The 17,500-nt window shown below is 36.4% G+C and overlaps 1 protein-coding gene across 1 annotated transcript in view; it reads left to right on the top strand.

The window, feature by feature from the left end:
- LOC135206315 (uncharacterized) overlaps positions 1–13,838 on the top strand; it is a 17,354-nt gene extending 3,516 nt beyond the window's left edge. Inside the window, exons 3-4 of the mRNA XM_064237738.1 lie at positions 11,716–11,774; positions 13,728–13,838. Coding sequence (XP_064093808.1) covers positions 11,716–11,774; positions 13,728–13,838 — 170 coding nt within the window. The remainder of the gene's footprint in view (positions 1–11,715; positions 11,775–13,727) is intronic.
- The last annotated feature ends 3,662 nt before the right edge of the window (positions 13,839–17,500 follow it).

Here is a 17,500-nt window from a genome sequence, read left to right as displayed (position 1 = left end):
TATTCTCCTTATCAGCTATTATCTTGTTCCATTACCATCAAAATTAAGGCGCATTTCATCTTATGAGACTTTTAACACAAAATTATAAACATGATCAAGAGCGATAATGAGAATTTGACTACAAATTACAACAATTATTGTTAACAATTCTAAGCAACCATTGTAATGTTAGCTCGACAATTTCAGCTAGTTTGACAACTCTTAGCAATCATCGTAAAGATAGCTTATGCGGTTTAAGAAACGAGTTTATATATATTACTTCAGACATTCTAATTGCACCTCCCTATATTTCTGTTGGCACAAGTTATAAACATTAAATGGACAAAGGCTTGACATCGCAAAACGATAGAACATTGATCTGGCGAATGACACGTCACCAGTGTTATAAGCAGTGTCAGTGTCTCAAGTGACTGCACGACGAGCAAAGCACAGCTTAAAAGATTAAAATAAATAGCATAATCATTTTTGTACATATAAGATATATTAAAAATACAATGCGTGATGCACTGCTTTAATGATCATGGTGCAAGTTTGTATTTAATTACCGAATACAAAGCATCAATACGTTAACCCCTAAAGGATAGGAATGATGAAAGGTAAATATACTAAAATTTGTGAAAGGAGATATAATTGGCATTATCAAAACATTACAGGGACATTAAAAAATTCCAAATCAGGTCTCTGGCACGTCATTTGGCATTCATGACAGGACCAAAGACTAGGAAACGATAAAGGCTTCTACAAAATTAGAATTGTAGTTTCGTAATCTGAACCCAAAATGTAGTCACAAGAAAAACGGTGGCGTACAAAGCCTCCCACGTATCAAATTTACATCTCAGAAGATTTAAATCGGAAAGTATTTAAACAGTTAGATAAAATTAATATCTATGTGAAAAATTCATCGGGGTCTAATTTATATCTGTACGTGTGTTATAAATATACAACATTTTGCATACGAACGCGTTATAAGTACGTATACGGTATGGAACATAGTAAATGCACAATGTCTCTCTCTCCCTCTCTCTGCGCACACGCACACTAAGACCCGAATAAATTGGCCTTCCTGTTGTGTATGCACAAATCACAAGGTCCTTCCGCAGCGATATTCCATTCTATTTGGGAACAACAAGAAGCTACCGAGGTCATTTCTCTTCCGGCGAGAATTCCGACCAACAGAATCTTGTATTCGATATAAGGAGGCCATAGCATCTACATAAGCCGGCGTCTTAACCTTCTCGCCAAAACCAGGATAATTGGACAGGCTGATCTGAATGTGGCCCGTAACATAAATATTCCGGGTCTCGGAAAACGATGGCCTACAGCATTGCCTTACAAGACCACAAGCAAAGAAGAAGCCCTTCTTGCACGTACTCCGCCCGAACACATACACGCTCAAAGATACACGAGTCGAGTTTATATTGGCTGTGGCTTCCTTCCAACCGGCATAATACCATTGGAATTCCAAGGAACGGCGATAGGCATCGCTACACATCGAGGATAGAGTGGAATTTCCCAGATTTGATAACTCCCCACAATAGCTGATCACTATGTAAAGGCTACGCTGTTTTTATGTCCCCTCTCTCTCTCTCTCTCTCTCTCTCTCTCTCTCTCTTACTTATTTTTGATGGGATCCGCTGTTTTTATTCCGAGTCGTTTGGTGGAATTTATTCGGGCAGTCTCATATGAAAACGAATGCTTTACATTCCCAAGTCGCCTCGCTAGTAAAACATGGCGTACATTCTTCACACAGAAAATAAAGTTTAAGTAAAACTGCCATACCTACCCTATTCATGGTAAATTCATAACTAGCTTCACATCATAAAAACAAAAATGACAACGTAACTATAACGTGCTCTAACTCGTTTAAACTACCTACCGTCGTGCCGACAAAAGCAAAAGGATTGTCGCCACTATGGTATATACATAAAGCAGCCTTACATACACAGTTCTCCATTCCAGTGAGATATCTATGGTAATGTTCTCGAGAAAATCCTTTGAAGGCATGTTTCCCTGCCGTTTTTTGCCTACACCCAGAATTACAGTGTTTCTTTAATGGCGGAAAAGTGGGCTAGCTATAAAGACATATATCACTGATAAGATTTTACTCACTCCCCAGCTCTGAAATGACTGCCAAAGGGCAATATAAAAAGGCTATCAATAGATTACCTTTCCAAGAGATTTAAAGTTATAAAAAAATCAACGCTGTTATCAATAAGGGTAATAATGATAAAATATTATATTTCGTTTACACTGGTAGTTATCTACCACATATTTGTTGTTTGTAATAGCCATAATATCACCTCAATACTTCCTGGAATTCGATAGTTAAACATATGCATGAACTGAACTAGACGTATATCCCATGAGTGAGTTGTGGTTTCTTCATTTTTACTTCACTTCGTTTCTAGACAGAGAAATGTTGGGTGTAACCGAAAGGTGTGAGGACACAAAGAGGCTAAGAAGTAATTGTGGCTTTCACAAATAGGTACATTTCTGTAAGGTAAAAAAGTAATGTATATGTATAGTACATCTTTCATCGTCGAATATCCATACCATGTACTCGATAGGCACAAATGACCTGATGCAAACTTTTCACTCCAAATATGATTTGCTCTTAATTGTTGTTAGATTGAGCTGACCTTGCGCCAGCAGGGTTTTTTTTCTGGCAGCCTAAAAATAAGGCCTAAATATGACCAATTCAAGTAACCAAATACAAAGCACTCAAGCCAAGTATCTAAGTCAAGTGGCCTAATATGAACCCTTCAAGCCAAGTAATTAATGGGATGTATTCAAGCTAAGTGACCTAATGTGAAGTTTTTAAGCCATGTGAAAGCTATGTGACCTTGGGGGAAATGATCACGCCAAGTGAACTAAGGCATTTTCACTCCAATTGATCTTCGGTAATGTGTTCAAACCAGGCGCATCATTGTGATATATTAAGTTGTCGACATCCTGTGCGTTACATGAAATTAAACTGTACATTTACAGCATTATTTTTAGAGAACAGGAAACATTGATTTTTCATAACTTGCGATTGCTCATTGCACAGAATATATAAACAAAGAAACTTCAATGATTTTTTTTCCTTTTTTTTGCACCTGCCAATTTCCTAAAATTGACAAATTTTGCAATGAGTGTTTCTGAACTACAGAATTGATTCTGACTTCTATACCCGATATGAATTCATACAACTGTTACGCATATCACGTTAAGGTTACCACCCAAAGCCCAACCCGAAGGATTGCCAATGTGTTTAAGTGCCGAGGGCCAATGCCTTTTTACAATGAAATACTTACAGATCCAGTGTGTGGTTAATCAGCAAACCAGCGTCGTGGAACTAAATAAACAGTTATCATTAGAAAAAATAAATAAATAAAAAACTATAGCGATAGTAGTACTGTTAGATCTCTAGCACATTCAGGTCTCGTTTCCTTAATTGAAAAGATTAAGTAACTTGAAGGTAAGGATTACACGAGGGAATGGCAAATCAAACATCCATTATAAAGGGAACCTGAAACCGCGTACAATAGATTTAAAACTTAAGGAACATGACGTACGTCGTACCCAGTACGTTTATTGTTTGTTAATTAGAAATATTTAAACACACGGTTGAGTTCAGTCTGAAAAATATTTAAACACGGTTGAGTTCAGTCTGAAAAATATTTAAACACGCGGTTGAGTTCAGTCTGAAAAATATTTAAACACACGGTTGAGCTCAGTCTGAAAAATGTTCATGATTACAACCATTGTTAGCAGCATTGTTTCTCGAAATTCAATCACCAAATGGGATACAAGAGACTTCCTTACCTAAACAATTAACATCAAATTTCATTTCCCTGACCAAACATTTAAAAAAATCACTCAGCCAATAAAAAAACTAGTCTTAATACAATTCACAATACCCTCAATTAAAAAAGTATCGTTATTATGATGGAAATAAAAATAACGTTAACAACTCCATAGGAAGTCTCCTTACGTTCCTGAACAGAGAACGACGACATATGCATATTCATGTAGGCGACTCAAAATAGTCTGGGGATGACGACGACATTTCTCCAGAGATGAGGATGCTTAAAATCAAGGATTAAGAGCAAAAATAAAATTCTGGTATCCGCTGGTACCGTAAAATATTTTAACAAACCTTTCCCCAAACAGACATTCTTCGTACATTGGGATATCTAAATATCAATGGTATTTAGGTCCTGCAACACAGAATATGGAAAAATAAAGGATTAAAACGCGCCAAAAACACCACTGAAATGTAAACTACATAAGCCGTCTTATCTCACGCCATTCTATCAATACAAGGCTCCATCCCCCGTTTTCATTCTTTTACCTTTGCCTTTGATGCTAAGGGACGGAGGGGGAGTAACACGGGCTGCAAAACATGTTTGTCTCCGTGTTTGCCTTTCTGTATAAAGACAAAAGGAGATAGGACCCTATATCAGTTTTTTTATCTTTTAACCTGGCTGCAAAAGACAAGAAACGCTTTAATCTTTCCTCCTTTACATTCGCCTTTCCATTTCAAGTTTGTCTACACATGGATAAGATTAATCTGTAAGGAAAAAGAGACTTAGACATTATATAACAAAGGCGCTCTTAATGGACGCTGTCTCTTTATTTATACGACTTTGTATCCATAATGCGTGACTGCAAAATATACCTTACTACTGAGTCTGAAGAGCTGCTGCTGCTTGTAGGCAATGTCTAATAAAACTAAATGACAACGCGTCCTTAGAAATGGAATTTACAAGAAACTTTTACATTAAAAATGACCTCAAGAGTTATACACAAAATTAAACAACACTGCAAAAGATTTGTCGAATACAAAAAATATTTCTAAGACGGTGAAGGCTCGAGTGTAAGATAGGACTGTAGCACCAATTTCACCCAGGAGACAATTTCACCAAGGGGATGCAGTGATTTTGCTGAATAGATGTGAAAAAACAAACGATCTATGTACTGAGACGAGCAATTTGTGACGAAGGAGGACGTCCGAACGGATGAGCGAGTAGATATATAACGAAGAGTTTTCGAATGGGGAAAAAAATTGCGTGAAGAGACAGTTTGGCGATATGAAGTAGCATGTTCACGTAAGGATGATAAAGGTATGAGTTATACTTGCAAATCTGAAACTTTCTAAAAAGAGAAAAAAGGGAGGGGCGGGAGAAACCTGACAGGAGAATTGTAACATTTGGGAGAAGTGGAAAAAATTTTCATTATATACTACCTAAAAACAACGAGAGCACATGGAAGAAATCTGTGAAAGTACACCATACTCAACAAGAACAAAAGAATTCAATATGATTATTATCATTACTATTCAGTGGATGAAACCTATTTATATGGAACAATCCAACAGGGGACATTAACTTGTGAAGAAGTAAGAAGTAAAGGGAAATACAGAAACAAGTAGTACCACTTCTTAAAAAAATAAATATATAAATAGACAAAAATGTATCAAAATTCATGAATAGCGTTAGGGTAGTAATGCATTGCATTTTCGCTTGAACTTCTGAAGTTTCCTCTGAGATACTGTTCCACAGCCCAACGGTGTGAGGATTAAAGGACCTCTGGTATTGAGAAGTTCGACAACGAGGCTAAACATTTACTGTATATTGGTGTTGTTGTTCGGCGAATCTGGTTGCTCTCGGCAGATAAAGGGAATTGTGAATGTGAAAGATCTCTGCTGAAACACAACTTATGAAAAAGTGAAAAACAAGAGACCATCCGTCGATGGTCCAAGTTCTAACTGCTTGCATTACAAAACAGAAAACTACTACGTACCATGCACCACTCTATCTAAAAGAGATAAATCTCTGGCAGAAGTAGACATCCACACCGGAGACCGGTATTCCAGCAAAGGACGTGCAAATGACTTAAAATAAGTTTCACTGATTTTATCACTTATAAATATATGAGCCATTACGAACAATACGTAACTTCTGTGCGGCATTTGCTGAAACTTTCATTAAATGTTTCTCAAAAGTTAGATGTAAATCAAAAGTTAGATTCAGAATAATTAACGCTTGAGGTTCAATCAGCAAAGTTCTATCCACCCGACAGGGAGGATGGGGTAGCAAATCTTTACGAGATATACTAATCGATAGTGTTTTCGTTTTACAACAATTCCCTGATCCGGTCCATGTCCCGATTGAGGATGAGGGCAGATTCATTCCTCATACGTGAAGACTTTACTACACCCACAAGTGTAGTGGACCAAGAACACTGTCCTGTTGAACTCCAGATATAGTAGGTCTTGATTCACTAAAGATCCCGTCCACAGCAACTCCCTGCTGCCTACCTGTAGGGAAATCTTGAAGTTATCCTAATTATATATATATATATATATATAGTATATATATATATATATATATATATATATATATGATATATATATATATACCTCCCATTCCTAGATTCTCAAGTTTATCCTTGTGATTTACTAAATCGAAAGCATGACTAAAATCTGTCTGAATTACTCTGCACTCAAAACCCTTATAAAGGTTCCTTTGCAAACGGTATGTCAAGCCTAAAAGAGCATCGCAGGTACCTAACTGCTTACTGTAGGCATATTGATATCAGCTAACAATCCTTTAGATTGCGCATTACTTAAATAGTTGCTTAAAATGATTTTTTAGCAACTTTGAAGAGCATATGGAACATAAAGACTGGCCCGTAGTTATTGCAATCTGTAGATATGCCACTCTTTGGATCAGGCACTGTATTACTAAGCTTGCTCTCATCCACAAATAATACATCAATATGAAAATGCATAGAATCTCGTAGTCTTGGGAGACAACGCAATAGAAACTTTAAAAAAAAGAAAAAAAAAAGGAAGAAACCATTAGTATCTTCTGCACCCCAAGTATCAAGATTAAACAAAATCCTCTTAACATCCCTGGAGCGAAATACAAATTTTGTAGAATAAGTTCAAGATGACAGGCATCAGGGAGAGGGACATCCTCAGCTAATTTCATAGCTTCAAAAGCTCAATGAAGTAGTTCAGCCTTTTCCCTACCCCAGTAACCAATCTACTGTCATTTGTTAGGGGTAGAATGAAGACGAGCCTGACCCAAACATAGTAGATGCCAATTTGGTTCACCACAGATGAGGAATTATTGTAATTTCTCTCGGCTGTATGGTAAGTTTTAGTACAGCGAGACTCAACAAAAATTGTAATGCAATTTCCATTTGAACGATTTTGTCTTCACGAGCTGAATTTGGTCGTCTACATGTATCATCAAACCATGGCTGGTCATTTGTCATAAATTTGATGACCTTTCTTGGGACATATCTTATCAAAAAGCCATAACCATTTCATTTAACTTCTCCTTGGGATCAGAATCTAATATAGCGACTGAAATATCAAGTGCCTAATAAGCTTCAATAATGCTATCTCAATTGGCTCTGGATTTCAACTAGACCGTTTTTCCAATGTTGGAATTCGGAATATAATGATTGACAGATATGTCCACCTCAATGGCGCAATGATCAGAAGAGCCTATATATTCACAGCCCTTGGAATCACAAAAGCTAAAACGTCTATGGCTATGAGGTCTAATTTATTACCAGAAATGTGCGCGGGTTTCTCAGTTACCTAGACACAATGGGAGGATACACAGAACTCAATACCAAGAGACATGAGACTCAAAAGGTGCAATGTAGCAATGTGGAGAAGTGATATTGGATGTTTTCTGCAGACATGTCTTCCTTAATGGAATATTTAAAAGGATCTTACGATATCTGTTGCTTTATTGGCATATAAGGCTAGCTATCCTTCCTCGGCGGAGAGCAGTTAAGTGAAAATAAACTTGAATGCTGTGTGTGTACGCACATACTACAGCACCAATAGGTATATACTAGAAATTATTCACTATTTACATATATAAATCTATAGAGATCAGGTTGCATGCTATTAGTACAGATGAAAGCTAGTACTATTCAAATTTACCAGCGACACAACTCAAACTTGATTTGTGGATATGCAATTGCACGCATACTTATAAATAAAAAATCCATCTAGGAGTGACCATCACCTATAGAAAATTACTATTATAAATAACACAGACACGAATACATATAAATCCAACATATACCGTTCAATCTGAATTTTGGAAACTCATGCTGGAGAAAGTAAAAAATGGTCGGATACATTTGACGCTACAAACGAATGCCAACGAAATTTCAGAAGTAAATAAAGAGCAGATTTCCCAAGATCAGAATGTTGCTCAAAGATAATCATCAAGTTATCAACACATTTAAACACATTGACTCAGCGTCCTCTTTTGGGAACATGCCAATTAGCCATGTGGAAACCCACTGGAGAGAGAGAGAGAGAGAGAGAGAGAGAGAGAGAGAGAGAGAGAGAGAGAGAGAGACTTTTAAAAAATGTTAATGACAAAAGGAGCACAAGAAATGTAACAGCTGTTTTCGACTTGTTTATGCGTATTGCTTCACAACTGAACCTAGCTTCCGAATCAAGCCAAAAATATATCTTCACGCACTCACTTTTGAGTCTTCTGCTAGAAATATGCCTATATCCACAAGGAGACCTATGAGAGAGAGAGAGAGAGAGAGAGAGAGAGAGAGAGAGAGAGAGAGAGAGAGAGAGCCATTATTCGTAAAATTTCAAAGCCAAAAGCATGCGAAACAAAGTCTGAGAGTCACTTCTAGCCAGGACCCACTTCTTGCATTCATCTGCACACTCCTCCTTTTACGACTGAGCCTGGCTCTCAGGTCTTCGAGGTCGATCTACGAACTCCCACAGAAACTCTTTAGAAACATTGCCGTCATTAAACGCAGCAAAAATACACCCGGCATGAAACTTCCACTACCCATTATTTTCAGCGGTAATGAATTGATTACTACCATAATTCGAGATGGAAGGATTATGCTTGCGGCCTTCCTTGTTATTACGCGAGATCATGAGCATTATATACGCCCGGGTCTTAGTTATTACATTAGAATCCTCACTCTACCTCCTTTTTCATGAGCGCGCTCGGAATCTTGGAAGAGATGGCGGGAGAGGCCTGGGATGTGGGGAGGGGGGGTCCCTCTGGTCTATTTTCTGTTCGCATTATTTCTCTCTTTTGTCATCACATAATTATGCAATCCACTTTAATCTTCTCCTCAAGAGGATTCATATAACATTCTCCGTATCTTTGCTAATCATCGTATCTTTTTTTCGTTTTCCCTTTCGCCTTCCAAATTTTAAAAATTAAAGTCGACCTGGAAGTTCGAGGAAAGGTCTACTTCTCTTAGCAAAGCAAGAGACGATAAGAGCGGGATTAATGCTCCTCAGAGAATGCTGGAGCAAGTGGCTTAAGACGATGTGATAAGGTCAAGTCAAAGATTTAAGAATGTAAAGGTGGCATTAATAGCTGCAATTACTACAATGAGACCTTGAGATACATAGTGGTAATTTATTCATTGGGCTGGGTGTGTATGGTCTGTCTAGATTAGGGAAGGCCAATGGAGACAAAGTGATAAGGATAAATACGGAAAATGATTGTCTTCCCGTACACGAGGAAAAAATGGGAATGGTAACTATGAGTATTAAGTTTCCTTCTGCATAACGGAAAAATGAAAACTGACAACAAACTTGTAAAATCACTAATGAATAATAGATATATCAAATTACGTTCACAAATCGTATGAAACGTGACTTTGCCCTTCTAATAAAATGAATAGCAATTATACAAAAAGTTAATTGCCTCCTTACTTCATTTCAAAGGCTTTCTCCCTTACCGACTGTTTAGCAAGTTAGGGATCGATTTAGAAACAAATTATTAGCTATAGTTTTATGATAAAATGGTGACCTAGATTTAAAATGATGTTTGAAGAAAAGCCACATTTATTCATTAGTCACATCGAAGTTGCATCTTTATAATAGACTCCTATCAACATGTACACTATAGCTAAAATCGACTACAGAATAAAAAATGAACCTAATTAATCGATTACTATCTAACCCTAAAAACAAATATGATTATAATTAACAAGTAACTAACAAATGAAAATATGCAGTATACTAAAGTTATAAACAAATTCCTCGAATTTCTTTCAAATTAAATGGCAACATTTACTTCGAAAAGCAGCAAATCTTTACTAAACAGATATTGATGTCCACGTAGTATATTCCATGGAGTATTTTCAACTTTTATACCGAGTGTCCTTTATCCTATATCACAAAGCGATTGAACAGTAATTCAGTTTTAATTTTATATATTTCTTTAGGATAAGAGTTAACCTGTAGCATTAATACGAAAATATTCTATATTAAATAAAAAAAAAGACTAAAATTACTTCAATTCCCAAACAATGAATATAGCACACCTATTAAAAATCTACCTTCACTCTAATCTACTTAAATCAACATTATTAAGCCCCATCTTTGATATGATATACAAACAAGAAATGTTCAATTTGAATAAGAATTCCTTTGGGGCATTAGGAGAACGCCGTGTACAGTTTTAGCATTCCCGTGAGTCTAGGTTATTCATTCATTACATTTCCATATTTATGTAACGCCAACTCATCTTTCCCCACTCTTCCCCGTGCGCTAAGATTATTCCAAAAGGCATCCCATATATTAAAGCAATAAGAGATAGGCTGTAGATCCCACGGGAATTAGCTGCCCTTTCCATCTTCTTTATTGTCTCGTTACATTAAAAAAAAAAATCCCACATTGCTTCATCCTTTAACTCACGGAATTAATTTCTCTTTTCTTTTCCTTGTGATAATCATGTCCATCTTGTTTATTTCATGAGTGCAATCACGCCATTTCCTCAATTATCACGGACATTATTAAAAGGTTTCCTCTGCGATATGAGGTAACGAGCAGCGTGCAGTAACGATTCTTAATGAACGCGTTTTCCTTTCAGTTCATCTCAAAACAATAAAAAAAAAAAGAAGTCTAAAATGAAATGAACAAGACGCGAAAGCCCTTTGTGTCATCTCAACAAAACAACGCCTCCACTAGAGACCGGGTAATCAGAAATGCATTATTATCTCCCAAAAGTTGACGATATCCTTTGTTCATGATGTTGAATGAAGAAAGACAAAATTTCCTCGCAAAGGAGTTTTTAAGAAAAAGGAAAACTTCCGCTAACGAGTGATTTGCCTCGTCTCAGCAGTTCCAGCAGATGACAAGTGGTGTCGCCTTGGCCTTTGTTCCAGATTGACAAAAGCCTCGTGAGAAGCGCAAGGGAACACAAGTTCGCGCTGCTTTCTTTTGTCTTTTTCTTGCGTGTGCGTGTGTATGCGTTTCTTTGTTTGTTTGTTTTACGAAATAAGATGGAAAGTTATTGGCCCAGCGTGAGCTTTGTTTATGGGGGAGAGCTTTCGTATGAAATGGCTCTTCTTTTCGAATGAATAGAGAGAGAAATGGGATGTTACAGAATAAACCCGGATTAAAGGAACTGTGAACGAATGGCGAATTTGCTAGACGGGGTGATATATATATATATATTATATATATATATATATATATATATATATATACATATATATATATATATATATATATCTCTGAATCTGAAATGGTCCCGGAAAAATGGCCCAGGTGCCTTGAATTTCAGATGAAGAGGCTGTGAATGGTGACGGTAAGAAATAGGTCTACTGACGAAACACGACACGAGAGTGCCTATTTATGATGAGAACTGAAAGCTGTAGACCAATCTAGCTGATGATTCCGAGCTCCCATCTTTTCAGAGGAGAATGTCGGGTGGGGAGGAGGAAAGGAGAGGAGAGGAGAGGAGGAAGTGAGGGACGTAAGTGTCATTTCCTTGATTGATGAGACAAAATGGCCAAAGTAATCCCATAGGTTGAAATGAGATGACATACCTTGGAGCAGTGAGTCTCACAGGATACAGAGAATGAAGGACGTGCTACCATACAAGAGAGATCAACAAACCGGAAGAAAAACAAAAAGTTAATTGAAGTTTTTTTTATTTTTTTTTTAACAACGAAAAAGTGTACTACTGGCACAGAGCGTTAATCTACAATGAATACCTGGAATACTCCAGGCTGCTAGTGGGATCTCTCTCTCTCTCTCTCTCTCTCTCTCTCTCTCTCTCTCTCTCTCTCTCTCTCTCTCTCATGCAGCTAAGATTTATTTAGCGTTATTGTAAATTCAGTACCTTTTTGTCTCGTATATCACGAGGATTACCGTTTTTTCCTTTTAAAACTATTAAAAATGTCATCTAGGAATTGTTTATCTGTTTTGTTTATAATAATAATCTATATGAGCGGGACGTACATTGCATGTAGTACTTTACGACTTAGATCGAAATTATACTCGTAATTCTACCGTTAAAATCGTGGAAACAATACCTTGCATAAGAAATGTAATTCTAACAGTATACCTAAGACTGCTACTTTAATCCCCGCCCCCACGAAAAAAATTAATGTAAATGTTCTATGATTAAACAAACATCTTTCAAGGGAGATTTAGCCGTTATGGGTAGATGGCAGTAGATAAGAGTGAATAATTGAAGTGACAAGACTGGATTTCACGAGAAAAACACACGAGTCTTGACAACGACAAAACAAAAGTCGGATGCCTCCCTCCGCCTGACCATTAATCGAGTGCCTTCACTCTACGTGGAACCAAAATGGAAGTTCAATCGCACATGCCATTCTTAAAACTCGGCGATAAACATCGTGGGAGTAAAAACAGAGTACCGAGGCATAAACGCAAAGGTAAATGTTAGATGTGAATACGGCAAAACCAAAATAGTGCACAAATCCATTAATCCTGGGGGCAATTAGGTAGACAGGAGAGAATGATCGATAGTGTTTTCATTTTGGTCCCGCTGAGGATAAAGTGCAAAGGGATACCCCCAGCCCCGTGCCCTCCAGTCCTCCCATCTAGGTAAAGAGTCTCTCTCTCTCTCTCTCTCTCTCTCTCATTCATTCCATATTCCATCACATCATACGCCTCTTCTGAATCAGCCATAAAATCCTCACCTTTCACAACATACTGAGAAATGAAGGACGCTTTGAAATGTAGAACTTCAGTTTTGCTAGTTCCACTGCTAAAATATATTCTCTATTTATTAACAGTTTAAAATATAGCAACTTTAAAATGGCTTGGCTTTCTGATTAATAGGCTGTTAAATCTAATGATATTGGCGCTTTTAATATGAGTATCCTTCATATTTACATTCACCATGAGGTTAATTTTCGTCCCTGTCTGTTCGTCTGCCTGTGTCTGTGTCTGTTTGCATGTTGAAAAGCAAACTAATAAGGGTCCGAGTCTGGATTTCGATCCCAGAATTTTAAATCTGCAGTATCAAGGTAATTACGTCCACTGCGTCTTTTGCATTCATAAAAAATCCAAAAGATACTGAGAGCAGTAACCGACTAAAAACAATCATTCGGCTGTGCAATTTGCAAATTGATTCGTTTCCAGAATTACATAGCATGTACAATTTTAGTCGGCACTTAAAATAACTTTACCTAACGTACACGTTTCCAATGTATAACCTCGCTCAAAGGAGCACTGAATGAGTAAATAGGTACAACAGGTCGAAATATTTACATTTCTTAAATGAATCATATAAATCAATAAAAATGACACAGTACCAATGTTATCATCACAGGACATGTGATCAATGGAACTAAAGTCTCAAGGTCTTAAGTGCATAAGACATGTCTGCAAGAAAAAGTGTTATGTCTACACAGTTTTAAGTTGAAATTACTTTATCTGCATCACAATACAGCTGGAATTGTTACCTTCAACTCCCAGATCGCCAGTGAACTTCAACATGACTAATGAGCACTTCCACATTACACTGCTTCAAGTCGCGTGGCCCCTCAGTGTGGCCGAGTAGTAATCGTGTGAGGTTTGGTTTAATTAAGTGGATTCTGGGGCCTCTAATGAACGGTTGATTGGCCTCCACTGTACATCAAAGTTAAGTCGGTCAGATGATGGGAATCGCTACAACGAAAACCAAATGTGCATACGCCCACGGTCTGATATACCTAGACCATGTATACGCCTTTTCGAAGTTTTCTACAGCGAGCTGCCACTTCATTATATGCTAATGAGGTTAAGCTGAGTAAGAGCAATATAAAATCTATATGTAAATGCCTACAGATCCTCTGATATCGAAAAAAAACAGCAGATGTACTGGGTTTTATAAAAATGCAGTAAAACAATAGCAACATCACTTTCGACTGAAAGCCAAAACCGTCATTTTACGCACAACCAAACCATTGCAAAATACAGGAAAGGTTAATCTGTGGAAAAAGGTAACAGTGCTAAATTATAAACATGCCCGGGTTTTTTTGAATAAGCCTGATAATGAGCTTAATTCCCTGGGAACATGGCTGACTTTTGTTGCTTTCCACCATATAAGGGCAAAATGTTAATACGATAAGTGGCGGAAAATGTGATAAGAATGTCCGGCGTTGTTAGGTTTTGCAGCAGGCCTTCACAGGTTACTGCAGAACATGTCATTAATTCTCCTATGGAAAAATACTGGATGACTGATTGGATTATATTAACCTACCGTTACCTAACGATGAAAGTTGACGGATGATGAGATTTTGCCGATTATATAAATAATATAATATAAAAAACCTCCGTATATATTTCAAACTATTATGAGTACAGCAAATTGAATCTACTGTTATGAGGAAAGTAAGTTGAATCTACTTTTATGAGTACAGCAAGTAGAATCTGAGTAAAAACTTTAAAAACAAAATGCCCTTAATATTGAGGTACGAGTCACTGATTAACAAAACAGCAGTACCGAGTTACTTGTCCTACCAGTAACTTCTAAAACATTAGACAAACTTGAAGTAAAACACTCGTTTGAAAACTTTTAACAATTTAAGAGAAAAAAACAATATTCGACAAACTTTCAACGACAGAAAAGGGAGTAACAAATAAAGAAATGAGGATCGCTTAAAACAAAGATGCACATATTTTACCCTTACAACAAATTCAAGTGAAAAAAAATAAACAAAGTCAGTTTCTTGAAAGGTACGAATAATCATTATTATAGGAATAATGGATAGCGACAGCAGATCATTGTGCTCCAAGTATTGGCAACAGGAAACTGTTAGTAAGCGGGGAAGTCAGATCGAAGACAGAGGTACAGCAAAAGCAAAGAAAGAGGTTGCAGCCAAGAACCGAAAGGACACTGCGAAGAACCGTAACTTAGTGCTTACAGTGCTTCATTTCAGGTATACTAACGGCACTAACCCCCGACGGAGAAATTCGGGGAAACTGGGACTTAGCAAGTATTTCTTCACATGAAAAAGCATTCTAACAGAACGGAACTGGTCACAACAATGCTTAAATAAAGACAGGAAGACCAGCCTGCAAATACGTTATAAAAACGTTTAAGATGTTGCATTAACACATTTTATATAAATATTTTGCCGTTATGAAATGAAGTATACTCTTACATTAACGAACTTCTCAAATGTTTAATGGAGGTATTCTCCATTAAATTCATCTACGGACTTCTCATTAAAAGCAAACGCTGAGATTAAGCCGAATATCTGTAGAGCTTGAATGCTTCCAAACGGCAGAAAGATTACACATGGGGAAAATGAAATGAGGAATTAAGAGTACTAATGGTACTGTAAATGAATTCCCAAATGCACGAATTAAAGATCATTATACGCACTCCTCAAGTACGTGGGAGTTCAGCCATCTTTCTCATTAAATGCACCTAAAGCTAATTCTGGAGTCGCTCGTAATTAGAATCCGGAATGATACTCATTCGTATTAGATTATATTCGCCGTAATTTGAAAAACTATTCCATTACGTTAATTTAATTCCATTCCATTACGTAAATTTAATTCCATTATGTCAGTGCTATCAGCAACTGCTTTAAATAATGTTACATAAGCAATGCTTTTCTATCAGGTCAGCTAATGCAAAAACCTAATTCTGTTTTTACTTCCTTTTATGATATACAATAAACTGTGCTGCAGTTTTCTATTCTTTTGTACACTTATCCCAAATGACTTAGAACGATACTAATATGATTTATATTTCGCTCAATTCACATCATATTGAGATGATGCAACTTACTTTAAGATTCCAGTATTGAAATCTAAGTGCAATTCACGAACACCACATACTACTGCTATCTAATTTATCACCACAGTTTGTCTCGCATGATTCCTCCTGTCAGACCTCTTCCTTATTTGTTCCTCGTTTTTATCGATCATTCCTTCATAAATATTCCAAACCTCCTTGACCTCGCCTTTTTACGACGTAAATTCCCCTTTAATTACAATTATGATATATATACTTATCTCTACATTTCATATCTACAGGATCGCACACATGAAGCTTCTAATACCATGAAACCATCACTCCGCCTTATACATAAACACCAATCCACATTAAAGGCTTGATAAACCAGGATTAATGGAGTATACTCTATTAATCCTTTAATAAACTTGTCCTGTAAATGTATACTGGCGCCATGTCCTTTATTACCATTTTTCCTTAACTTACTTTAATTGCTGGACTGATATATTTTATTTTATAGATATATATATATATATATATATATATATATATATATATATATATATATATATAGCTCGACTGATATATATATATATATATATATATATACTATATATATATACATATATATATATATATATATCATATATATATATTATATATAGTATATTATAGAAGACGATGTTAAATTTGGGAAACGCTGCAAGTTACAAGCAAATCGCATGGCGAAATGACAGCTGAAGCTAACTGATAAAATATAAATATGATCCACAAACCACTGTCACTATTGTTAACGTTTCGGTCTTGGCAGGTTGCTTTTCTCCCTGATTAAATTTAGCGTTGGGAATTCTTCTGAAAAGGCCACTTGGTTTAAAAGCATAATTATTTTCACATTCCGATAAAAATATCTGAAAGTTCGTGGAATTGAATTTATCATTACTGTAACCTCATTAAGTAATATTCATATTGTAATTAATTACCGCTCTATCAATCTAATAAATGATGCTCATTTGAAAGGTTGATTATTACATATGTCACTCCCACTTACAGGGAAATTGATTTAATTTGCAAAAGTCAAATAATAATAATAATAATAATAATTATAATAATCACCCATGTACGTTTCTACAAATAATGCTAACTGTTCTACTTGAGAGTACAAATGCCGATTCTCCTTGGTTGAAGCTTATTGATAAAATATAAATATGATCCATAAACCACTGTCAATCTGACATGTAGTCTCGACACATTACGTTCCTTTACTAGTATCCAGCATAATACGGGCAAATTCCGGTAAATATCTTAATATCTACAATAAAACCCTTATTAGATTAACTTAGCCCGATGCCACATAGAACTTTGCTCTTATAACCAGCATGTAAACAGTGAAATTATTTTTACAATCCAATTGATTTTAACATGTCTGACGTCTCAAAAAAAATTTAACTCCAGTTTACAATCCAGATTATAAACCGGTAACCTGGCAGAATTCTATG

The sequence above is a fragment of the Macrobrachium nipponense genome, chromosome 29 (genome assembly GCF_015104395.2).
Source record: "Macrobrachium nipponense isolate FS-2020 chromosome 29, ASM1510439v2, whole genome shotgun sequence".
NCBI classification, from domain to species: domain Eukaryota; kingdom Metazoa; phylum Arthropoda; class Malacostraca; order Decapoda; family Palaemonidae; genus Macrobrachium; species Macrobrachium nipponense.
Note: the sequence above shows the minus strand (reverse complement) of the source record. Positions and strands in the feature narration are given on the sequence as shown.